The sequence below is a fragment of the Urocitellus parryii genome, chromosome 14, assembly GCF_045843805.1.
Source record: "Urocitellus parryii isolate mUroPar1 chromosome 14, mUroPar1.hap1, whole genome shotgun sequence".
In the NCBI taxonomy this organism is placed as follows: Eukaryota; Metazoa; Chordata; class Mammalia; order Rodentia; family Sciuridae; genus Urocitellus; species Urocitellus parryii.
Genome location: NC_135544.1, coordinates 1,897,294 through 1,924,271, shown reverse-complemented (window position 1 = coordinate 1,924,271; position 26,978 = coordinate 1,897,294). Strand labels below are relative to the sequence as shown.

General features: G+C 42.8%; 1 protein-coding gene across 1 annotated transcript; it reads left to right on the top strand.

Moving 5' to 3' along the window:
• Positions 1-1,067: 1,067 nt before the first annotated feature.
• Positions 1,068-7,778, top strand: Mboat4 (membrane bound ghrelin O-acyltransferase MBOAT4). The gene is made up of 3 exons (XM_026414049.1): positions 1,068-1,186; positions 4,321-4,545; positions 6,815-7,778. The coding sequence occupies exons 1-3, from the start codon at positions 1,068-1,070 to the stop codon at positions 7,776-7,778; spliced, it is 1,308 nt and encodes a 435-aa protein (XP_026269834.1).
• Positions 7,779-26,978: the final 19,200 nt, after the last annotated feature.

Sequence of the window (26,978 nt, the reverse complement as noted above, 5' to 3'; positions counted from 1 at the left end):
ACTTGCTCTTTCATGTCTCTTTGTAGATGAAAAAACAGCTTGTTAGGGATAGCCCTATAATGCCCAGGGATCAGCAGATGGATCTCCACTAGCTGAAAAATGTCCTCTCATTCTTCTTTTGGCTCTAGGAAGTCTTCTGTATTACTTGTTCATAGCCGAAAGAAAAGATTATTTAAAAATGTTTCTTCTCCACATTTTTGCTTCTACAAAACCTTTTTTTAAATTTTTTTATTTCTTATATACATGACAATAGTGGAATGTGTTACAATCATAATTATCCATTCACAACACAATTTTTCATAACTCTGTATAATTTGACGTGTGTTCACGTCAAATTATGCCATTGTACATGAGTTCTTCTTCTTCTTCTTCTTCTTCTTCTTATTATTATTATTTTGCATTACAATTCTTAATACACCTTTATACCACCAAAACCCTTTAAACTTTAACAAATATTTATGGAGTACAAAGTACATATGCAGCATTTCTCTGAGTGCTGGGAGTATAACACCAGATAAAACGAAGTCCTTCCCTTGTAGAGCTCACATTTTGCCTTTAAAGGGCAGGAAATAAACTAACCAAGAAATAGATACACAAGGGATGCTGATATGAAAAAAAGTAATGGAAGAGATTGGTAGTTAGAAAGGGAAAATCTTGTTTTCTGCCTTTAGAAGCTGCTTCCCTCTTCCTGCTCCTGTTCTTGTTCCTCTTCTCAGTCCAAGGAGTTGTTTGAATACAACTGGAAAATGAGATTTTTTTTTATTATCTTAGTGAAGAAAATATGACAGTATGATGACTGGAAAGGCAAATAATGTGCTATGTAATCTAAAAACCACAGCTTCTCAAAGCAAAGTAATAAGACCGAGATGTGTTTTGGTTTCCATGGAGCAGTTTCCTTTATCAGAAAGTCAATTTTTGTTCTACTTATCGCCAGTGCTTTTGTTTTGATTTTGCTTAGCCAGATCTTCCTAAAACATATAAAAAGACCAGAGAGCCTGGCTGTGGTTTCTCTTGCAGGAAGGCACCAATTAAGGATTCTAGGAGGACAGTGTATGTTCCAGTTCAGAATGGATTGGCTTCAGCAATTCTTCCTCCATCCTGTGTCACTTTATCAAGGGGCTGCTTTTCCTTTTGCACTGCTGTTTAATTATCTCTGCATTATGGATTCATTTTCCACTCGGGCCAGGTAGGCTGGATGGCTAATTTTGCTCTTATGCCTGGGAATACTATAATAGAAAGCAAAGAGTGGACGGCATCTGTGAAGATTATGTACTAATTACACTTATTTTTTTAGCTCACTATCCCTGCCACTGGTTGTTTGTTTCTTGACAATGAATATATATCATAGAGTAAAACTGACCTGGAAATTGATATCATGTCTACATTGACTCAAAATTGGATAGGTTCACATTCAGTGGGAAATGGATGCAAAATAACGGGAGGGGGGGTGTGAGATGGATGTTAAGATGGAAGAGGAAGTCTCCAAATGTATCTCTCTGGGCCAACCATAAATCCCAGATATACTTGAGCAGTCCTAATTTTATTTTCAATAAAATTAAATATCATGTTAAGTAATACTAATGTTACATTTATAACAATGTGATTTAAAAATGCCTTTGATTTCTCAGAACAATGTCAAACAATAGATTAGTGTATCTCAATTTGAGGTTCAAAAATTGTCACTAGAGATTTGTTAAGTTGATTGCAATGATTTTTTTTTATGTCCAATAACTTCAATACATTGGAGATAGTACCCATTTTTAAAAAATGTTCAGTGGAATAATCTTTTGAAAAGTGAAAATTCATTGCCCAAAGGCCACCTCCTAAGAGTTCTCTAACTTTGAAAATAAGATTTTTTTTATATATCAGGATTTCTTTTCTTTTTTTCCTTTTTTTTTCTTCCTCTCCCTGCCCCCTACTCCCCCAGAGCTGGAGATACAATCTTAGGACTCCTGCGCTTGGCAAGCATTCTGTCACTTGCACTACATCTGGGCCCTAATGTGTTTCTTAAATAAAATCTAGCCACATTTGATAATCACTTGAGGTTGTTGAGTTTCATTAAACTGAGTTTTCACTAAACTCCTTTCTTCACAGCTAGTTGATGATCCTTACTTTCATTTTTGGGATATGACAGTGGGGAAATATTTATAAAGAAGTTTCTATTGAGAATCACAAAATACTAAAGCAGAACTAGTAAAAAAAAAAAAAAAAAAGAGTTAATTCCCAGGGAGTCACTGTAGGTTTAACATTACTCATGAGAGAGTCAGCCTACAGAACCCTCATTCCTTGACTACTCAGTGTCCTTGTATAGAAGAGTAAATACTTTCTGAGGTGCCCTTTCCTTATCTGTAAAACAGAAATAATAATGCCTCTTTCAGGGCATTATTTTAAGGATTAAATAATACTAACTTATAAAGGATTATTAACACAATACCTGGAATGGAATGAAATGGAAAGCACTCTATAAATTATATATTTTAATGTTTCTAAGTCCCTGAGGGCAGTTGCCTCTGGACAGGAGGCTTGTTTCGAGCTTCTCCTTCTATTGTGTTAGGAATCAGTGTCCTCCCATCCTGCCCTTATTTTCCCAAAGGAAGTGAGGGCTTAGGCCACAGTATGAACTGGGATACTGTGGGGATGAGTCACCCCAAGCACAGGCTCAAAAGCCCAGGAATGGCCCAAGGATTTTGTCACTTGCAAATGACAGAGGCTTTCACAATGAGGAATTTACCTTGCTCTTTGGGGAAAGTAATTCCTGCCAACCTGTGCCTGGCACTGTGTCATAGAGTCGCTATATACATCTGTGACAGTGTTTCCTGCTTCTGAGGTGTTAGAGAAAATGTGGGCCTCTTTAACACACCTTACCTCTCCCTTATCAGTCCATGTTGCACACTGTTTCTGATCCCTTCATTCAGCTTTATTAATTCAGCACCAATTTAAGAAAAACCACATAATGCAGAAAGAACCTAGTCTACATAACATGAACTCTTCCAGGCTTCTGCAGATCCTTATCTACTTGGCTTCTGAGAGAGGCATGGTCCACAAGCCATTTCTTTGAGGTGGGTACTTTACAACCCTGGGGAAACAAAACAAAACAAAACAAAACAACAATTGTACCTTTCCTCCCTGGATGCCTGAGGATCCACCAGTATCATGGAGACAAAGAATCTGTCCAGACCAGGAAGTTCATGACCAACTGACTACTTCAGTGGAAATGAGTGGTCACTGATGTCAATAGTACCAAGAAAGAAATTTGGGAAAAACTAGCCCAAATGCACAAAATCACACCTGATGTCATCTTTGTATTTGAGTTAGAATCCTGTTTTTGTAGTGACAATTGTTGTGTTGGAACATACAAAGAAAAATGAACCCAAACCCAGACTTGTAAGATATGGCTAGTAGGGGAAGAAAAAGACCTCAAGAAAATGGCCAAAGGAATGTGGGAACAGAATGAAAAAGTCAGGGGGACTAAGAAGACCAATGTTGGTACTAGGAAAAAGGAAGACAGATTCTGCAACAACTTGATCTCCACATTTTTCATAAGAGGATTGATCAACTTAAATAGATAGACTTAAAAACCAGAATCAAATCATGAATTCATAAGATCTAAAGTTCAGCAAGGATGAAGGGGAGATTTAAAAGATTTCATCATTGAGTTTTCAAACATTTATTCAAAGGAAGTATTGAGTCTTTTATATATCCTGGGCTCTCTAAAATGTTTTGGGGCAGTGCAAACCCTATGAGAAGGAAAGACACTTGGGGGCTGGAGTTGGGGCTCAGCAGTAGAGCGCTCACCTGGTGTGGGCGGGGCCCTGGGTTCGGTCCTCAGCACTACATAAAAATGAAGGTATTGTGTCCAACTACAACTAAATAAATAAAATATTAAAAAAAGAAGAAAGACACTTCATGAGAGCAGGTCTAGAGAGATCTTCTGGATCCTCCACACTGGATTCACATCACTTCTCAGTCAGACAATGCACCAGTAGCTTTTAAAGATGCCTCTACCAGCAAGCCCTCCAGAATTTCTAGAGCCAGTGGTGGAACACTTTGGATGGGAAGCACTTGAATGGTGGGTACCCCCTTAAGAGAGGGGTTGCCAGAGTCACCTGGGCAGGAGTCAGGGTTTGTCTCCTGAGGTAATCCTTCACAAGTTGGCCCTGGCTTTTTGTCCCATGTTTGTTTCCTTCAGAAGAATGAAAGGAAGGCTTTGGTGTGATAACATCATGCTTTTTTTTTTAGATGTTATATTGGGGCCTACCTCAATTGGCTTCCCTGGAATGACTTTTGATGTGATTAATTTGTCTGTCCTTTTTCTTTCAGGTACCTCTTTCTCCTGGCTGGAGGAGGTGCCCTGGCCTTGGCTGCCATGGGTTCATTTGCCCTGCTGGTTTTTATCCCTGCTTTCTGTACCGTGGTTTTGGTCTCTTCTCTTGGCCCACAGGAAGTCCACAGGCAGACTTTCTTCTTTCAGATGAGCTGGCAGACCCTGTGTCACCTAGGTCTGCACTACACCGAGTATTATCTGCAAGAGACTCCTTCCACAAGGTAAAGTACCCTGCTCATTTGGCTGTGCTTAGCTGACCTGGGGTTTGCTTGCACCATAGTTATGGAGAGAACATGAGTGCTGACTTTGAATCCTAATTTTTTCACATTTGAGGAGTGTGGTCTTGAACGTGTTATTTAGCTTCTCTCAGACTTTGTCTCTTTTTCTAGGAAAAAAATGTGGGGCTAGCAATACCTATTCTGCAAGAGTGTTTTGAATGTTAGAAATAATGAATGTAAGTATAATTGTTTGATGACACATAGCTAGTACTTGTTGTCTATGCAGCACAGTATCTGGCACTTAGTTATAATTGTCATTGTATCAGAGAGGAAGGATGAATCAGGAGTCCTAGAGGCTTATCTGGAAGTGACAGCACAGTTTGCTCATCTCTGTAGGGTAGGTTTAAACACACAGCCAGAGAGTATGGATCCACTGTGAACCCTGGCTGCCTTCCCATGGCAGCTGCTGAGAAAGAGGCAGTTTACTGGGTAAGAATTTTATCTTCATACAGACTTCCAAGAAGAGTCTTCTCCCAAGAAGGGAGGTCATCCAATCTAGGAATAGACAAAAACAATAACCAAGAGCTAATTGCAATCTAGAGAAGTGTTTTCATGAGTCAGTGAGATCACCAAGATTAGGGAAATGAGTATCTTGGTGCTTTTGAGGCCTAGTATTTCCGGTTTCCTCTACTTATTGGCTGGTGTGGTTCTCTGTGTCACTTGGAGAGCAGAGGCTGTGGTTCCTCTATGATGATGATGTGGTTGTTGTTGATGATGATGATAATGACAGGAGGAAGAGGAGAAGGATGATGTTCATGATGATGACAGTTTTCACCAAGGGCTTCAGGCTTGCTTCTCTGAGGATAAGACAAGATGGCAGCTGGGCAGACGTAGGAGGTACTGAATGGGCTGTGGTGAATCGGGATTTTAGTAGGAAGCCAGAACCTGATAGGGGCTGGAAGGGCGAGTTGAACAGGAACTGGCTGGATGAAAGGAAGGTGGAACCAGACCTGAAATGAGAATGTGTATTAGTCTGCTAGAGCTGCCATAAAAAAGCACCACAGAATGGGCAACTTACCCAACAGAACTTTATTTCTTCACAATTCTGGAGGCTGGAAGTTCAAGGTAAATGTGTGGGCAGGATTGGTTGCTCCGGAGGCCTCCCTTCTTGACTTTCTTTTCTGTGTCTTTCCTTGGTTTATGTCTGTATCCTAATCTCCTCTTATGAGGCTTCAGTTCTGTTGGATTAGAACCCACCCAGGTGACCTCACTTTAATTACCTCTTTAAAGACCCTGTCTCAAATACAGTCATACGTGGAGCAACTAGGGGTTAGAACCTCAGTATATGAATTATTTTCTGGGGGAGGGATACAAATTTGGCTCATAATAGAAGGTAAGTTAGCAGGCTAGAGGCCTTTGGAGGCTGCATGACTGTCAGGACGAGGGGGTCAGATTTCCTTAAGTCTTCCGATATACAGATGAGAACAGCTGTGTTTGGGCAGCAGTGCTGTTTTCTTGCCACAGGATGACTTTCCTGATTATAGAAGGTTCCACTGTACTTTTCACTAATTGTTCTCCTAAATAATCTTGTTAGCAAGCTCTTCCCCATGTGGAAGCAGTGAGAGTTCAGGTGGTTGGTGAGGAACCAAATTCCAATTGCTAATGATTCACCACATACCCTGAACCATTCCTCAGCATAAATCCCAGATCATGCAGAATCTTGCAGTTAGGGCCTGGGTAATTTAAAATCTGCAACTTTCTGTAATAATTTGACTACTAAGTGTTTGTTTGTTCTGTGGCAAATTTCTGATCTAAATTTTTTTTGGGGGTACTGGAAATTGAACTCAGGGGCACTCAACCACTGAGCCACATCTCCAGCCCTATTTTGTATTTTATTTAGAGACGGGGTCTCACTGAGTTGCCTAGTGCCTCACTTTTTTGCTGAGGCTGGCTTTGAATTGGAGATCCTCCTTTCTCAGCCTCCCCAGCTGTGCCTGGCTCTGATCTAAATCTTTATAAGCCATTCTTAGAAATATTATAAATATTAATTTATATTTGTTTAAAATATTCTTCATTGTACTCTTATTTGTATCTCTAATGGTTAATTTCCCCATTTTACCTTTTGATCCTGTCTGGAGTAGTGTGTATGGTTCTGAATTTATCCAAGGGTTTTTATGGGGCATGATTCTCTATGGGGGTCATGTGTGGCAGACTGGAATGGGAGAGAGAATAAATATGAGATGTTTCTACATTAAAAAAAATTCTCTTTCAGGTTCTACATCACTCTTTCTTCCCTCATGCTCTTGACCCAGAGGGTCACATCTCTCTCTCTGGACATTTGTGAGGGGAAAGTGGAGGCTGCAGGAGGAGGCATCCAGAGCAGGAGCTCTTTGTCTGAGCATCTCTGTAAGGCTCTGCCCTATTTCAGCTACTTGCTCTTTTTCCCTGCTCTTCTGGGAGGCCCTTTGTGTTCCTTCCAGAGATTTCAGGCTCGTGTTCAAGGGCCCAGCTCTTTATGTTCCAGGATTTCTTTTTGGGCTCTGACTTGGAGGGGCCTGCAGATTCTTGGACTGGAGTGCCTAAAGGTGGCCCTGAGCTGGGTGGTGAGTGAAGGAGCAGGACTGACAGGTTGCCAGCAGCTTGAGTGCATTTATGTTATGTGGTCCACAGCTGGTCTCTTCAAACTCACCTACTACTCTCACTGGATCCTGGATGACTCTCTCCTCCAGGCAGCAGGCTTTGGGTCTGGGCTCAGTTCAAGCCCTGGTGAGGAGGGATATATCCCTGATGCAGACATTTGGACACTGGAAACAACCCATAGGATATCTCTGTTCACAAGAAAGTGGAACCAAAGCACAGCTCGGTGGCTCAGACGGCTCATATTCCAGCACAGCAGGGGCTGGCCATTGTTGCAGACCTTCGCCTTCTCTGCCTGGTGGCATGGACTCCATCCAGGACAGGTACTTGGTTTTTTTTGCTGGGCCGTGATGGTAGAAGCTGACTACCTGATTCACACCTTTGCCAATTTATTTATCAGATCATGGCCTATGAGACTTCTCTATAGAGCCCTCACCTGGGTCCATACCCAGCTCATCATTGCCTACATAATGCTCGCAGTGGAAGTCAGGAGCCTCTCCTCTGTCTGGTTGCTGTGTAATTCTTACAACAGCTTCTTTCCAATGATGTACTGTATTTTGCTCTTTCTATTACTGAAGACAAAACATAAATTTAACTGATATCTTTCTCTGCCTTTCATCCTACGCTCCCATGAAACAGAGTTTAGAAGTTGCTACATGATGCAATGATGATGTGTGTCTTTCAATTTTTCAATAATAAAAGTTTTAAGCATTAGATGGACATACCTTGTGATTTGCCATAAAAATTTGCGTGTTGGACTGGGAATGCATAGTTCAGTGATAGGGTGCTTGCCTGGTGTATTCAAGGCCCTGGTTTTGGTCACCAGCATTGCAGGAAAAAGAAAAAAAAAAAAAGAATTGTGTGTCTACTTTAACAAGCTATTTTGTTACCACTGAGGATATAAAACAGAAATAAACATGGCTTCATTCCTTAGAGTTTGCTTTCTAGGTATGGAAGCAAAAGAATAAAAATACAAATTACATTGAACCACATGGAAAATGGTATATACATGAACATCCAAAAATTGAGTTCATTTGGCCCACTTAATCCTGGAATGTGAACTTTGGCAATACTGTTTTAGTTTGCTTTTCATAACCATGATGAAATATATGAGACACACTAACTTAGAAAGAAAAGGAGGCTTATTTAGCCCTTGGTTTTGGAGGTTCAAAGTCCAAGATTGAATGGGCCTCACTGGTTTGGCCTCTGGTAAGTGCCTAATGATGGATGGTGTCACATCATGGCAGGTATGTGTATGGGGGCAAAGGATCACCTGTCAAACAGGAAGCCAGAGAGCTGGTTGGGGCCAGGATCAGGCTTTTATAACACCTCAGGAGAACTATCAAATGGTTTCATGAGAATTAGTTTGATCTCATTAGTGGGAATACTCTCAATTAACCTCCTAGTGGATTCTACCTCTTGAAAGTTCCACTGATTCCCAACATCACCATCCTGGGCACCAGGCCTCATAAAGGATGACCACAGCAACAAAAGCAAAACAAAATCTCCACTGTATTATCATTCATCTATATAACAATATATATATACACACACACACACAATATGAATTAGATACTCATGAGTTATGGTTCATGTATGAGGTGTCCCCCAAAAGTACATGTGTGAGACAATGCAAGAAAGTTTAGAGGTGAAATGAATGATTGGGTTATAAGAACTTTAACCTAATCAGTGAATTAATCCCCTAATAGGAATTAGTTGGGTGGTAACTGCAGGTAGGTAAGGTGTGGATGGAGGAGGTGGGTCCTTGGGACTTGCCTTTGAAGTCTATACTGTGTCTCTATTGAGCAGAGCAGTCTTTCTCTGTTTCCTGGTGCCAAGTCCTAAGCCACTTTCCTCCACCACACACCTCCATCATGATGTTTTGCCCCATTTCAGGCCCTGAGGAATGGATTTAGCCACCTATGAACTGAAACCCATGAAACCATAGGCCCCAAATAAAGTTATCCTCCTCTAAAATGTTCTTGTTAGGTCTTTTGATCACAACAATGAAGAAATTGACCAAAACACTTCTCCTTATTCATAAGTTTGAAACATTTGGTCTAAACTTGGAAATTTGAATGATTAGATCTGATAATGGAAAGACTGACATTATTCTCAGACAGAATAATAGATGATAATCCACTTATAATTTGATAACTACTTATATAATTGTTAAATATAAAACTGACTCAAAATGGGAACACTCTAATAGCAGGAATAAATGCTATTTTAGTAGAATTTTGAAAGTGAGTCTTATTCTTTTTCCTTTGTGTATCCTAAATAATTCCCTCTGTTTCTTCCTTTGATAGGATTTAAAATACACTAAGAACTTGAACTTCCAAATTGAACTGATGAAATAAGATTTAACAAGCACTTTCACACTACTGCCACATCTGTGGGCACCTGAACTCAGTGGTAGAGAGCATATTTAGCATGCACAAGGTCCTGGGTTCAATCTCTAGCACCAAAAATAAATAAATAAATAAATAAATAAACAAACAAACAAATAAATAAATAAAAATAAAACTCCAGGGAAAATACTGGGGAGTGATATTGGGCAAATTATATTGTCATATTGTGTGCATGTACGAATATGTAGCAATAAATTCCACCATTTTGTACTACTATAATCCACCAATAAATGGCAAAAATAAAACCTACTCTCCTTCTAGGCAATGGTAATGAAGAAAACTGGGTTTGGTGTACTAATTACATTTTATTCTTTTAAAAAATACTTGTTTTTTAGTTGTAGTGGAAACAATTCCTTTATTTTATTTATTTATATGTGTTGCTGAGGATTGAACCCAGGGCCTCACAAGTGCTAGGCGACTGCTCTACCACTGAGCCATAGCCCCAGCCCCCTACATTTTATTCTTACATTTACTAAAACAAACATATTTGTTTAGAAAAAAGTATTTGTATACTACTTAAAACCATCTGCTTACCCAGGTGACATGTCACACCATAAAAAGCATCATATAGGGACTGGGGGTACAATTTAATCATAGAGCAAATGCTGAGCCCCAGTTGAGATCTATTCTACACCTGAATCTATGGATAATGAATTGATAGGGTAAGAAATCTATACAGCCCTCCCTCAGCCCATAAATGTCTCTGGAGAAAACAACCATTCAAACAGTACTCCATGAAATCTGAGCATTAGTTGAATTCTGGCACCTAAAATTTATATGCTACCAAGCAACTATTCTCAGTTCCGAGTATAGATTTGAGCTCACTGGAGGTTTTTATGCAATTATTTAATGTTTAGGTCAGGTGATGTCCAATAAGTGGCACTGGCAGACATTGAGCACTTGACATGTGAGTAGGCCCTCATGTTGAAATGGCAATAATTTTGGATATATAGGATTAAAGGATATTAGTTAGAGTGCTTTGCATCTTTCTCATTGAAGTTTAGAAGTACATCTACAGGGATATTTAAGAACATATGCATGGTTCTCCTGGTTTCTTTGTGTAGCATTTGCTGAAAATATGGCTTCTCAAACTAGAATGTATATTAAATTCCATGTAAGTATCATTAGAATGCAATTCTAACTCTATAGGACTGGGAAGTCAATTGTAGGCTGGACCTGAGTAATTGCTAATTTACTTTTTTATATTCTTTCCCAGAGATCAGGGCATTGAATATTGACATAGCCAACAATCAACACACCATTTCTGAGGAACTAAAGCATGTCCACCAGGATATTTCTTCTGTATATTACACTTTGGGTGTTTTGTCTAAGGTAGCTTTGATTAGAGAACACAAAAATACAAAGATTTTCTAGTAGTTAGTATTCTTTAAGTTTTATAGCTTGGTTCTTACATTTAGGTCTATAATCTATTTTATTTTATTTTATTTTTTTTTAAAGAGAGAGTGAGAGAGGAGAGAGAGAGAGAATTTTTAATATTTATTTTTTAGTTCTCGGCAGACACAACATCTTTGTTGGTATGTGGTGCTGAGGATCGAACCCGGGCCGCACGCATGCCAGGCGAGCGCGCTACCGCTTGAGCCACATCCCCAGCCCTATAATCTATTTTAACTTATATTTTGTATATGATGTGAGGCCAGTATCTAAATTTGTATTTTTCCATGTGGCTAACCAGTTGTTGCACCACTATTTACTGGGTAAACTATATTTCTCTCATTGAATTGCCTTGGCATGTTTGTCAAAAACCAGTTGACTACAATGTGTGAGTGTGCTGTAGCTCTGTCTGTTCTGTTCCATTGATCTAGATGTCTGTCTTTATGCCAATACTACAGAATATAAGTATATAAGCCTAATTTCCCTAGTTAAAATTTGCATTTTAAATGCTATTGGAAATGGAAATGCTCTTCTAAATTTCTTTGTGTATTTCTCATTGCCGTTATATAAACTTATTCATAGCAACTATGCAGAAATTAATTATTAATACCCTGGGTTTTCTTGAGAAATCTTATGGGAATTTGAAGTATAGGATCCTGAATTCTGAGAGTAGTGATAAAGCAATTTCTTCCCCTATCTCTGGTATAGTTCTTGTCTAAATGCTCTACAGAGAATTTCCACATTCAATGATGAGTGGCAGTGAGAAATATTAATATCATGATCTAGCTGCTGATTATGTCCAAAGATTTGAGGATTCAATGCCACTAACATGTGCATTTACAAATTATTAATGTGGGTAACATTATGGCTATTTCAATAAATTTTTTTCTTTTTTTACTGAAACTAATTTACTTTTGCCTTTTTACTTTCTCTACAGCATTTAACAGTTTTTACAAGTTGTTATAATACATACCCACACTTCTTTCTCATTTTATCTTTTTCTGGGGTACAATAAAATCTTTCTGAGTATTTCTGAGAATCATAGAATACTCTGCCACTTTTGATCAGTTGGGCTCTTGATCTGCCCATGATATAGAAACACCGTGTGATGCTTCAAACAATTCCTACCATAAATACAAGTGCCTTGCAGAAACTCCATGCAAATTTCAATTCCATTCTCTTTATGAGTGTGACACTGTAGCTGACTTACCAGCTCAAACACTAGGTCAAGGGAAGCCTCCTCACTTTTGTCCTGGAAGAGCTCAGTACTCAATTTATCGCTGATGTCCCAGTGTACTGGATTATAAGTCTGTTGTCTTGAAAAATCCCTGGAATATAATCAATCCATTACAATGTATATGCAGTCGGGGCTAGTAGGAATATCACTTGAAACTGAATGTGAATGTTTTCTCTGATAAGTAGATACTGATCCATAATGGGGGAGGGGGAAAGGGAGGAATGGATGAACTTTGGATAGGGCAAAGGGGAGGGATGGAAAGGGAGGGCCATGGGGGTAGGAAAGATGGTGGAATGAGATGGACATCATTACCCTAGATACATATACGAATGATGTGACTCTACTTTGTGTACAACCAGAGAAATAAAAAGTTGTGCTCCATTTGTGTACTATGAATCAAAATGAATTCTGCTGTCATGTATGACTAATTAGAACAAATAAATAAATTTTTTAAAAAGGTCAGTCTGGAAGTGCCCTGCGGTCGAATGGACCACTGTCTCACTCGTGGTTTCTGGTGGAAAGCTGTGATTTGGATTGGAACCGTTTTTTTCTGGAACATCAGTGGAAAGATGGGCTTCTGGTAGTTGGTCCCCCACAGGAATCAGGACAGACACATCATTTTCTTCTGTTGGACATGATGGATTAATCTACAGAGGTTTCATTTCCATAGGTTCATGTAAACTGCTCTCATCACCACTCTCGTCTCTAGATCTAAAATCCCCATGAACTGATCCAGATTCTAGCAAAGTGTTTAACATTGGTCTCAAGACCTCTTTGAGTTCCCAATCTCTTCTGATCCTGCTTTTTCGTAGAACAGTCTTCAATGGATTGATCTTCTCAGAGTCTCATTTGGCATGAAAGGTCATCAGGACAAGAGGCAGGCTGCACTGCACTGTCTGGCTCAGGTTCGGTGGTTTCCATTCCCATGATGTGGATCAGCTCCAATTCCTCCTCAGGGTCTAAAAACCCTACCAGAAAAGGAAGAAAGATGATCATTTACAAAATGACAATTGAATCCCATTCATTCATTAAAATATTTTGTGTTGGTTTGTGACTAAGTCACTGAAATCACTCCTCCTGTGCTGTATTTATTCTCTACCAGTCCATTTTAACTTTTAAGAAATGAAGGCTCCAAAACAGCATAAGCTATTCAAAATCAAAGCACAGGTAAAGGCAGGTGAGAAAGAATGACTTTGAACAGGACTTGGCAATTATTTGTGGACTTAACACTTTGTAATTCTGCTGGGTTATGAATTTTTATCATAAGGCCAAGGTGGGGTAGGATAGGAGACAGACATAACTGTGTCTAGATGAAGACAGCAAAGAAAACACATCTCAGTTTGTGGTTCTCTTTACAGTTGTTTATGTATCATCGGCTTCATGAGTTGACAAAAACTTGGTTTCTTTGTGAGGGGAAAAATTTCATCAAATGAAAGATAAACTTCAAAATTAAGTAGTGAATTTGGGGTATGAGTATATACAAAGAAAACAAGAGACTCTCAATTGAAGTGTTACATGGGATAAAGTCAGAAGCCTGTTAAACATTTCTATATTCATAAAGTTCCAATATACTCCAAGAATATGAAAGGCTTAGTATGGCAATTGCCAGAAAAACATTACCACTACTGAGAAAGAATACCAGGTTTTCAGCTTCAGCAGTAACCACACTGCATACTGTGTTAAAAACCAAACAGGACTCCATTATAGGTAAAGGCCTCATTTTTGTCTTCAGAAAAGTTACATATGTGCACTTTCAAAAGCCAGTAAAGGCATAGTATAGAAAGGCAGCATAAAATACACACAAAATTTCAGATACTAAATGAACTCCCCAAAGAAATTAAAATGTTCTTGCAAGAATCAGAATCCTTGAACAAAAGTGAAATTTGAGAGTATTGGCTGAGATTATGCCAAGCAAGAAAGATAATGAGCAATTGATTCTCTTCTCTTTTCCTCCAAACTGAAAGGACATGTGAAGCAAAAGCCTATGCCTTAATCAAATATGCATGGAGGTGTCCAGTACAGTGCCCAGCACAATGCACACAGTGGGTGTTCCATACATATTTCTTAGCTGAATTAATGAAGAAAAAGGCATGCATTAAATGCTAAGTTTTGGGTTGCTTTTAGGTCAAAAACAAAAACTGAATTTTGAGAAAAACATTAAAGTCCTAATTGGAGAGATTCATAATTGATCTATAGAAAGTGAATAATCAAACTTAGAAACACAAATCACAGAGCATGGCACATGACAAAGCGTTTGCCTAGGTACAAAAGGAAGAAGTGGAAAAAGGAGCTTTCAGAGTGAGTGGTCATCCTTAGGGAAAGCTTCCAAAGCAGGGACCTGACACAGACAGAAATCAACCAGGAGGCAGCCAAGCAAGGCCTGTTCTTCATCCTCTGGTGCTCCTGCCTGGAGGCACAACTGGCACAGCCCGCGGTGTTCCCTCTGCACCACCTGAAGCCCACGCATGCTCACCGACCACTCACCTGGCCCCCACCCCGCGCTGGCGGACAGGTGGGTGCAGGTTCCCTCACGCGCTCAACCGCGGCCCCTACCCAGCTCCAGGGCGCCCCAGGCGGCAGGCCTGCCTGGGTGGGCCGCGGCACCCAGTCCCCATCAGCGGGCACCACAGGGACGAAGGTAAGGAAGACACGGGTTGCTGCGCGCCATCCCCGCCGCGGGTCCCAGGGCTCCTCCCGGAGGACACCTGCCCGCCGCCCTGGCGCGCGGGGCAGGCAGCGTCCTAGCGGGAAAGAGGCGCCCGAAGTTCTGGTTCAGCCACCAGCTTCCAGCTGCCGCGGGCCGCGGGTCTCAGGCCGCGGAAATGGCCGCCTCGGCCTGTCCGGCTTTGCACACCTGCCGGCGACTGGCGGAGCGTGAGGCCGGGCCAGTGGATGCCGTGCCGGGCAGCGCAGGTAGCGACCAGACCGGGACCTGAGCGGCACCGCCATCCCGCAGGATCCAGCCGTCCAGGCTTCCCTTAGCGGACGCGGGCGCTGGGAGGGACCACGGCCGACAGTGCGCCCCCTGCTGGCTGGTCGGCCACTCAGCCGCCAAGCCGCCAAGGAAAGCGCAGGACTCTGCAGCTATTTCCAATCAAAGGCTGAATGTTCTCTCTGATAAGTGGATGCTGATCCATAATTGGAGAAGCCGGGATGGAGGAACTCTGACGGGGCAAAGGGAGGGAGGAGTGGGGAGGGGGAAATGGAGGCTGGAAAGATGGTGGGATGAGATGGACATCATTACCCTAGGTCCATGTAGGAATGCACAAATGGTGCATCGCGTACACCCAGAAAAATGAAAAGTTGTGTTGCAATTGTGTACGATAAATCACAATGCATTCTGCTATCATATACACCTAATTAAAATTAATTAATTAATTTAAAAATAAATCAGCATACTACAAAAAAAAAAAGAATTTTAAAGCTCTCTAGAAGCACATGGAGTTAACAAGGAAGCCAAATGATCATAAAATATTGAGAAAGAACAGTGGGGACTTGACAGGACTCCACAATGGGCAGGAGGAGTGGCGAGATGGAGATGCTGCCTTTGAATTGTACAGTGCGTTTATTATGTTTTAACCCATTGGTAAATTCTCCATCCCACGTTGATTAGCAGGGCTTTAGCTAGAGAAGCCAAGGCTCCACTTCTCATGCCCTACTGATCCATGCCTTTATATTTCTTTGTCCACCATAGATCATGTCCCAGCAGCAACTCTATCTCTTGCCACAGTCTGGCTGGGCACAAATCAGGAGCCACTGTAGCAGGAACAAACTTTATTTTTGAACTGCAAGAAAAAACCTCACACAGGCTCCTGGGGAATCCTCCCGAAAAAGCCATGGGGCTCCTGCAGGAACCCTCAGCGGGAAATAGCTCCCCGGGAAATCCCTCCTCCTGCACTTCGCCAACCAATGGGAACTCCCGGGGAATCCCCGGAAATCCCCATGAGAACTCAAAATAGCGCAAGAAGTCCAAAATAGCGGGAGAATGCAAAAGTAGCGGCAGAGGCGGATATTAATGCCTCGCCTGTCAATCAATACTGTTGGCAAAATGCCCAGGAGCCATACAGACTCGGCTGTGGCTCTCAGCAATCTCTGAGTGTTTTTCTACCACCTCCAACCACTCCAGCCCTGTGTCCATACCCTGCTGCCTGAGAAATCTTCAACCAGACCCATGTATTGACACTTACTCTGCTTTCATGTAGAACATCCTGTGGATCTCACTGAAGAGCTTCCAAATTAGAGGCATAGATTCCTGAAACTCCAAGTGGAAGAGCCTTTGTTCTGATTACACTATCTTGTGGAAGGCTTCTGATTGCAAAGAACCCAGGGAGAGTGAAAGACCCCAACCACTCGAAGTCAGAAAGTGAGGGAACACACCAAGTTGTCCAGAGATCAGTTTATTTAGCATAGGTAGAAGCATCTGCAGCAGGAGTGGTGTGGTTCTAGGGACCTATATAGCCCCTAAGGGAAATGTGCCAGATTACAATTGGCCAGGTGATTGTAAGTGCCTGTTGTCAGTTCCATATTGGGCTCCTGGGCTGCTGGTGGATCTTTGGTGGGTTCTTTTGGCTGGCTTTTCCTCCTAATCAGCAAGAAGGATCTGGAAGCCTAGAGTCCTAGAGGTGGCTGCCATTGTTGGGCGGTGGCCCATCCCTGTCCTGACTCTGTGCCCAACAGAGGGCCTGACAACACAGAAGTCAGAGCAAGAAGATGCTGTGTGGCCCAGCATTGACTCAGCAGTAGGAGCAATGGCAGAGCCACTCTGTAGCCACCTGGTGTTTGTTTCTGTTTTGTATGATTGGATCCTGGAGAGTATCTTTGTCTTCAGCAGTGAATGGGATGACCCACTAGACAGTCACACACTGAAGGTAGGACACCAAGGGAGCAGGTCTCTGTAAGAGCTGGAGGACACTGCTGCTTTTGAACCTGGGGAGGGAGTTTTGAATCCAAAAATATATGTCTGAATGCAGGTCTCTTTATAGTTTTCATATCTTAATGACCTTGTGTCAAGAGATCTGATTCCATGATCTTTGAGTGTGCTGTGTTACCACCTTTTCTAGCTCTATATGGAAAGTTGACCTTTGTCAGGAGATGAGCTCATTCTCTCCTTGTCACCCAAACATCTAGCCTTGGGCTCTGATTGCTGATGAGCTCTTAGGCAACAAGCCCAGGAGATCTTATTTGGGATGAGTGTTTATTTCTGCCTAGACTCTTTCTGCTCTGCAACAAATTACCTGGGGATGGTCATCTAAGAGAAAGAGAAATTCCTTTCTCACACCTCTGGAGACCATGGAGTCCCAGATGCAGGTACTGAGCATTGGACTGCTGAGGGCATTCTTGCTGTGTCTGTGCATGGCAGAAGGCAGGAGGACAGGGCACAGGGTCGGGGTGGAACTCCCACAGGCACAACCTGCAGCCAGGAGACAAAGTTCTGTCATCTGTCAGGTGGAGGGAGGGCAGTGCACCCACTCTCTGCAGGTTCAGGATGTGCAGCAGCATCACCTTCTCTTCCTCACCATCAACATCTGAATAACAGGGCACAGCGAGGACTGGATAGTTCAGGAGTGTTTTGTCTGGGATGAGTGTGTGTACCCCACCAGTGTGGGGAGATGAGGGGAGAAGGAGAACCTCCTGCACCAGAATCCAGTTTCCTGGAAGAAGGAGATGAGAGGATACTAAGAGGAAGAGGGGAAGTGTGAGATTTGGGGGCTGGATACAGAGTAAGACAAATGGGTGCCCATGTTCTAAAGTGCCCGGCTCACTTTTTTGGCAGATGACGTAGGAAGAAACCAGACACACTGGGGGGAGCTCCGCAGAGGCTGCTACCGTGTGAGCTCACAAGTGGAGACAAGAGGATGGGACGATCCACGTATTTCATTTAAGCAGCCTCAGAACACTCTCCCAGGGAATCCATCACCACTCCATAGCTGCTCCTCCTGCTGCCAGGATGAGGCTCCGTGTCTCCTTTATCCAGACGCAGAGGCTGCAGGTGCTGCTGGCACCAGGGTGTGTGACTGGGGTGGGGGCTGCCCACTGTGTCTCTGATGGAGATGCCACTAGAGAGGTTCAGTCTCTTACTCTGCAGGGACTGACAATCACTCTGCCTGTCCAACCCCAACTCATCAGGGCCATGGTCAGTGAATCACTAGGTGTGGAAGGACTGGGAAAACCTGGCCTTCAGAGTCTCCCAGGCTCCTCATGCAGGCAGGAGCACCCACTGCACCCAGATTTGCAGCCCTGTGGGCAAGCAGTCCTGGCCTCAAGCAGGGACAGTATGGCTTCAAGGACGAGTGGGACACATCCCAGTCCTGGAATCCCTCAGCTGCTGTGAAGCCTCCTAGGACTTGGGACACATTTCTCAATCTGAGGATTGAAGGACGTGGTGTGTCAAGATATATATCACTTTTTGCACATATGCCACATTCAACCAAGTCCAATACCTATTCATTTCAATGCAGTACTCATGTGGAAGATCAGGATTGTGGTTACTTATCTTCCTTTTTTCCCCTTTTGTGACTGAGAATCAAATAATATAAATATAGTCAGTTTTTTTCTTTGTTTTACTTTTTCTAATTTTTTCTGATTAGTTACGCATGAGAATAGAATGCATTTTGACACATGACTCATAAATGGAGTATAGCCTCTCATTCTTTGGTTTGAATGTGATGTAGAATCATACTGGTCATGAAATCATAAGCCATAATTTCATTCTTCTTTAAAGCTGAGTAATATTTCATTGTGCGCATATGCCTCATGTTTTTATCCATTCATCTGTTGAAGGGAACCTAGGTTTGTTAAATAGTTTATCTATTGTGAATTGATAAATATTGATAAACTTTGATGTGATTACATTACTGTAGTCTGCTGATATTAAGTGCTTTGAGTATAAACCTGAGAGTGGGATAGCTGGGTCAAATGGTGGTTTCATTCCCAGTTTTCTGAGGGATCTCAATACCACTTTCTATAATGGTTGCACCAATCTGCAAGGCCACAGGCAATGTATGACTGTACCTTTTCTCCCACAGCCTCATCAACATTTAATATTGCTTGTATTCTTGATAATTGTCATTCTGAATGGAGTGAGATAAAATATTAGAGTAGTTTTGACTCGCATTTTTATAACCACTAGAGGTGTTATAAAAATTTTCATATATTTGTTGGTTGATTGTATGTCTTCTTAGTTAAGTGTCTGTTCTGTTCCTTAGCCCATTTATTAATTGAGTTATTTGTTTTTTTGGTGTTGAGTTTTTTGAATTCTTTATATATTCTGGAAATTCTCTATCTGAGGTGCATGTGGTAAAGATTTTATCCCATTCTGTAGGCTCTATCTTCACATTATTGATTGTTTTCTTTACTGAGGAGACAGTTTAGTTTGAATATATCCCATTTATTGATTCTTGATTTTACTTCTTGTGCATTAGGAGTCTTGTTAAGGAAGTCAGTTCCTCGGCCAACATGGGACTACTTTTTCTTCTACTAAACCCAGGGTCTCTGTTCTAGTGCCTAAGTCTTTGATGTACTTTGAGTTGAATTTCTACCAGGGTGAGAGATAGGGGTTTCATTTTATTTTTCTACATATGGATTTCCAGTGTTCTCAGCATCATTTGTTGAAGAAACTATCTTTTCTCCAATGAATGTCATGTGTATGAAAGAAGATTCCTTCCTACATAGGATCTAGCCAATGCAAATGCAGACAAGTTGGCAGAAGAATTTAAGAGGTTTGGAGTTACATCAAGGGTAAGAGTATGTGAAGCCACTCTAGACACTCCTCTTGTGGAGAAAGAAGGCAACCATGTGCTCGATTGGCCTTTTACTGATTTTGCACCCCCCTCCAACAGATTTTTTTGGCTCTTGAGTCTTTGGAAAATTACCTTTCATGCAGCACCTGGCTGTTTCATTGCTGTCTGTGGCCCTGAAGGCCTTGGGAGGCTCCAGTGTGGGTTGCTCTAGCATTAGTTGAAGGGGCAGTGCAGTATGAAGATGCACCACAGTCCCTAAGACAAAAACAGTGTGGGGCTTTGAACAGCAAACAACTCTTGTATTTAGAGAAGCATCATCCCAAAATGCAGCTGTGCTTCAAAGGTTCCAGGGGGCACAGGAACAACTCCTGCGTTCAGTAAGTTGTGGTGCCTGATGCTACTGCCTTGGAAATGGGACGTGTGATGGGACCTAATTGGGTGTAGATATTAGCTAGTGTGTTGGTGTGCTGGATGGGTCTGATGGAACTTCCATGGGAATACTGGCAAGGAGTTTCACCAGGCCACAAGGTAGACAGAATTACATCATCAATGATCTGGTGATGATCAACCTACGTAGACACTGAGCAAAAACTACTTTCTGTTTGGTAATTAAAATGCGTTATGCTTTGGGTGTGAGTTGTCCCCCAAAGCTCATGGGTGACAATGCAGAAATGCTCACAGTGAAGTAATTAGATTGTGAGTGCTGTGGCCCAACAGTGGACCTAACAAATCCTGACTTTTTAAAGTACTTTTATTTTTATTTATTAATTTTTTAAATTGTTGATGGATATTTATTTTTATTATATGTGGTGTTGAGATTCGAACCCAGTGCCTCACACATGCCAGGCAAGTGCACTACCACTGAGCCATCACCCCAGACCTCCAAATCTTGATGATTTTGAGTGGATGATTTGAGAGGACTACGTATTTGGTGGTAACTGCCACCAGGTGATGTGAGTCAGCAGGAAGGAGGTCGTGGGCGCACGCCCTTGTGGGTTTACATTTTCTCCCTGGGAGCTTGCTCTGTCTCTCTGCTTTCCTGCTGCCATGGGACAGGGTAGTTTTCCTCTGTCATGGGCTTTCACCATGATCTTCTGCCTCTGCTCTGGCCCAAAGCAATGGTGTCAACTGATCATGGACTGAAACCTCTGATATTGTGAAAATATCTTTTCTTCTTCTCCGATGTTCTTGTTAGGTATTTTGGTCACAGCAACAACAACAAAAAAAAGGGACCACAATAAAAAAATTTATATCATTTTTTACAGAAAAAAACAATATCCTTTTATTTTAAAAATTCTATCAAAATAGTTTTCCATATGACACTGCATTTTTAAAAAAATTAATGTTAACCAGCCTGTGGGTTAGCATACTATACAGACTTCATCAGAGCATTCATAGATGCTTAGAATATTTACAAATGTTGTTCACTAGGTGGTAAAGTTCTGTTGCTATTTTTCCAGTACATATTCCATAGTAAAAGAAAGGGCATATGTTGGAATTCTTGTTTAAAAATTCTTAACAAATGGAAAAAAGCAAAATTTTCTGAAAAAAGATTTTTCTTGAAATAGTTCTCTTAAACAATCAGGAATATAGAAATGCAAAATAAATGTAAAGAAGAATAAGAAGGTTTAAGTTCATATTATTCTTTTAAATTATTTAAAGTAACATTAAGGTAAATTTTTACATTCATTATAAAAATGTTGTCCCACCTTCTGCAAATGATTTAACTCTGATTGCTGCAATGGAAATTTCACTTATTTAAAAAAATATATACATGGAAGAATAATATCTTGCTTGCTACCTGTGTACAAATTCCAGATGACCTCAGACTAGTCAGGCAAGATGACCTTTGAGAAACATCAGTCGCAGAGTCTGTTGGAGTCACTACTCAGTCTTGCAAACTGAACAATATTTTGACAAGAGAGCCAGGAACTCACTGAGTCTTCAAGACTGTGCCAAACAGCCTCCAATGATCTTCTCCATGAATGCTTGTGAAATATGCATGTGGAAGAGGTGTGCAGAAATTCTGGAATAACCAATAATCGATTGATCAAAATAATTGATCAGAAGAAACACATGATTTGGTGCAATTCACATAGAACTTTGTTGGAAAGAATCTCTGCATTTTCCTTAGCAGGCAATTGGCCCTGTTCCTAGTCCCAGTTTCTGCAAGCAGTTTAGGAGCCAACCTGTGGCAGACTGGCTGGGAGTGTCCCTGGCCCAATGGGGCAGGCCATGTTTTCACACACTGGCCCTTTCCTAGAGGAGCTTCATCTTCTTTTTCTCTTTGGCAAGCCTCCTGGGGAAATCACACATGGGCGGGATGTACTGTCTACACCGTCGTCACAGTCTGGGCTGCTGGACAAATTCAGACACAAGAGGTGCAAGGCCTTCTTGGGTGGATCCCTCCCCACCTCGTTGTCACAAGGGCTGAGGCCAGGGCCAGAGCACAATAGGAATCCTGTCCCACTGAGGACGTGACTTCAGCTGGCAAGGCCAGACTGAAGCCTATGTGGAGCCCATTTGACCTGAATAATGGAGCTTGCTATATTCAGGGTTGGTGCCCTCTCCTGCAGCAGACCTCACAGGGGCTCCTGTCCCTGAGGCTGTTGGAACTGTTGGAGGGGAAGTAGTTCTGCTGTAATCCTCTGAGTTAGAAGATAGAGAAGTTGGAGTCACAAGAACCAAATTATTGCTGTTAGGAGAACAAGTCTTTGACTTCATTGTTTTTAGGTTTTGGTTTTCTGGTTTGAACTCCCTGTTTTTTCGTAGGAAGAGGTTGAGGCACTGCATGGAGTTTCTGATAGAGTCCACAGGCATTGCATGCAGGTTTGCCTTCAGCGTTTCTGCACCATAAGGTCATGATGGTGGTGTGCCAGTTGTCATGGGATAGTCCTAGCCACCAAGATGAAGGCATGTGCTTCTGCTGCTTGATGAGGGGCAGACTGAGGTCATTCATCTTAGTGTAGAGGCTGCAGGCTTTGCACAGGTAGGGGCCAGTTCCCTCCTGCCACCAAGTAGTGTCTAGATGGAGCCACAGTTTATGCATTTGGTGCTCTCTGGCAGGTCCTCCAGTAGATTTGCAGTGGGGCCCAGAGGCACTGCAAGCAAGCCTCAGGCTTGGCTGTTCAGACTGTGCAGCAGTAGAGTCTCCAAGGATCCAGCTGTCCAGGCAGACATCAGTGGCAAACCTATGTAGGGACTCAAACTGAGTCCTTTTGAAAACTGCAATACAATTTAGTAGTTTGACTGACAGCCTCGTTTCTTGAATAGCCTTGGCTCAGGCAAGTACAGCAGCTGAACTTGGCCAATGCAGTGTCGTAATATTGTTGTAAGCAAGGAAAGGATTTTGTGCCTCACGTCAGTTCGTAAATACTGCCACATGGCACTGCACACATTAGTTCCATGGACATTTTGTGATTGTGAGGGCTTTCAGAGAATCCAGTCATTCCAGTTGTTGATTTTTGTATTTCTGCTTGCTCAGATAAATTCTATGGAATTGAACTTATCTAAAGTTATTTTTTCCTTTGAATATCAAGTAAGAGCTTATTCATCTTAAGGATGAGGGTGTTATCAATATTTATATTCTATTTTCATCATTAAAACATACAACTAGAGGTTCAGGGATTGCTGACCAGGGTTGGCTGTGCTTAAACTCTGAATTCATCCGTGGGCTGGGTACCCACGCTCTGGGTAGGTTCCTGGTTTGGGAAAATTTCCCCACTCAGTCCCATGGCCCTCTAGTAGTTAGGATCCAGCTCTCCAATAATGTCCCTGATGACCTTTGCAGCAGGGCAGGGACATACCCTCTTGCCAAGGAAGTGTGCAGACTTTGCAATCTCCTGGAGGGTTGGACAGCTGCGGTGGCATCTCTTAGTCTGAGAAGTCAGAGTACAAGAGCTTGGCCACAGTGATCTTTTCTGCCCAGTGGTGGACCTGGTCACCCAGGTAAGGAGCTGGACTCCTCCTCTGCAGACTTTAGAGTCACTCTCATCGCTTTGGTGCCCAAGGATCCTGGAGGGCAGAAGCCAGAACTTGCCTCCCAATGAAGCTGTGGACCCCTCCAGGCCTACAGGCCTGAACACAACCACTCAGCCAGGCAGTGGCCTTTGTGGCTCCCAAAGCCTAGGGGCCCTCTCACCTCCACAGGCACAGATGAGCACTTGCTGCTGAGAACTGCAGGTAGGAAAGGATCTAACCAGCACTGGAGATGAGCCTGTGCATGGAAGGAAGAGGCATCAGGATTGGAAACTGGTGCTTGGTGGGGAAGGGACACCCACTGGGTAGCACCTGAATTCTGTTCCTGTCCCCAACCCCATACCTCTCCATGCCCCATGCACCTGGCATAATGGCCACAGCAAGCAGCTTTTAGTACATCTCCTGGACAAAATGCAGGGCTTTCAAGGGCATGGTGAGCTATTTCTACATTCCCCCTTGTTCATTCTGGGGTCCTGAGAAGACAGAAAGCTCCTTTTATGTTGAAAACCCAACTCCAGTGCCTAAATTCATGGCAACTTTGGCAAAAGCCACAAGCTGGATGTAGAAGATGGAACATGACCCTGTTGGAGAGCCCCATCCCATGTATACTAGTCACCTGCATGACCAGGTGACACCCTCTTACCCAAACACTGTCCTCACTGGCCAAGTAATCTGCCCTCCAGGGGGGTGCAAACTGAACTCACCTATACTAGGAGGTAGATGTCTCAGGGTCAAGAGGCTGGTGACCCCATCTAGTGCCCAAAGCCTGATCAGATATGGAGGGACAAGGAAGAGAACCAGTGGGGCCAGACAGGGGAAGAATCGCAACTCCCCTGTCATGAACTGCCTGGCTATTGGTGGCAGGGCAGAGAGGGGTGGCCTAGTGAGAACCTGCACATGGAGGAGCCTGGTCCCTCCAAAGACATCTCCCAGACCTGCACCCCCATGCCCTACCATAGGAGGCTGAAGTGGTGGAGGGCAGGCTACCCTGAAAGCCTGAAAGATCTACAAGGGATTGTATTGTGAGCTGCAGTCCGTCTCTTTGCTGGTCTTGTCTGGACTTGGAGGGCTGCAGGTTGTTTCCTACCAAACCTCCAACCCCACTATCTTCATCTGTCCAAGAGATTCTATATTGGCAACTACGCTTTTAAGCTGTGTATCTCTAAGGATGCAGACTCCTGTCACAGTGAAAGGAAGGGTGGGTCCACTTAGCTGGCAGTATTCCAGTGGGCACTTGGTACATAGGATTGCTGTAGTGGGGATGGTACAAATGTGTTTGGAAAATCATGGGCTGGTGTGGCTAGAAGGGGCAGTGGGGTCCTCGAATCTAGCTGATACATTGTCAGTCCTGCTGGGTTGGGGGATAGTGCCCTGTTTGGGGGGACCACTGGCCCTTGTCTGAGGATCAAAGCACCTCTACCCTCCTATGCTAGTCAATTTTTGGCACTGTCAGGGAGTTCCATGTGTGATGGTTCATGAATTGGATTGTATGTCCCTTAGTTTCAGGCTTTGGGTCACCTAAGGAGCCCAGTATCCCTTAAATAGGGGAAGTACCTGGGGTCAACCTTTATTTATCTGGGTATGGAGATGCTCCGCTGTTCTAACTTTTTAGATTTCAGGGAGAGGCAGCCATGGTTTCATAGCATTCTTTCTCCCACACACCCAGGACCTCTCCCACTGTTTCAGTTACCATTTCCTTGTGTCTGAAGACAAGTCATTATCAGGCTCTCTGTCTTCTCATATGGGCTGACCCCCTGGTACCAGAATCACCTTCCTCTCACACATTCCATTGCCTTGAAGGGAAGGGATTCATCTGTCACATTTGGATAGAAACCTGCCTGTGAACCTGGAGTTCTGGAGCCACAGAGGAGGAAAGAGATTGACCAGTGCTGTAGTAGGTGATTTTAACCACTGAGTAGTGCTACAAAGGCTGTGGAGCGGGAAGGTCAACTGCTTGTCTGAACACTGTCCTGGGGCACTTGATGGGAGAGTTCAAGGTGAAAGGCAGGGCTCCTGGGTAGCAACTGGTTCTCCTCCACGGGCTGGTGCTATGCTGGCAACTGGAGGGATAGACAGAGCACAAAGGATGATAAATGACCTAACCATAGAGGTAGGATCTTGAGAGTCACAAGGGCCTCCTGGCTCATTGGTCACTCGCTTGTCTTAAACAGAGATGGAAAGCTACATTATCTTCCAGGTCCCAATCTATACATGTTCCCATATCCACCCCCCAGTAATGATGACCAGAAGTGACCTAGTGAGCCCAGGACACACAGTGCTTAGCCCAGATTCTCAGGCAGCACTGGCCCATGCTGTTCGATGGGAGATTACATTCCATACCATGGTGAAGATGAGGCTTTCCTCTAAAATATGTGGTTCAAATTTAAGAAATAAGGGAAAGGGACTTAAAAATTATTAGTCAATCCAGGTGTGGTGGTGCATTCCTGTAATCCCAGTAATTCAGGGGCTGAGGCAAGAAGTTGTTGAGTTCTAGGGTAGTATCCCGAAAGTAGTGAGACCCTGTCTTAGAATAAAAAGTAAAAGATTTTTGTAAATCCCAATGGAAGAGCACCTTTGGCTCAATCTTCTGCACACACAAAACATGTTGTTATTCCAAATTTGTATAATGTCTAGCTCCACACATTACCATGAACATATGTCACATCTTTCTTTGACATCTAATCAGAAAGCAAGATAGATGCATAAAAAGAGTCAGAAAAACTAGAAACAATAAAATTTATACACATTTGCAGGGCAAGAGCAAGGCCATGGAGGCAAACACGTGAGTTCTTAGGAAGCCCCTTTAGCTAGCAATGAATATCTTAGCCAGGTTGAAGGTCAGGAAAATTGCCCAGCTCAGATCAAGCAGGTTACCATCAAACCAGAGTGTGGGTTTTGTGATGGTGTCAGGTTAGGCATACATGCAGATCTCCTCTATGCTCCATAGTGAGTGTTTTAGATGCACAGTGTTTAACCCTGGGCTTCAGTGTGGACCCCAGGACTTGAATGAGCACTTCAAAACCAGCTTTCCCTCCAGGCCCA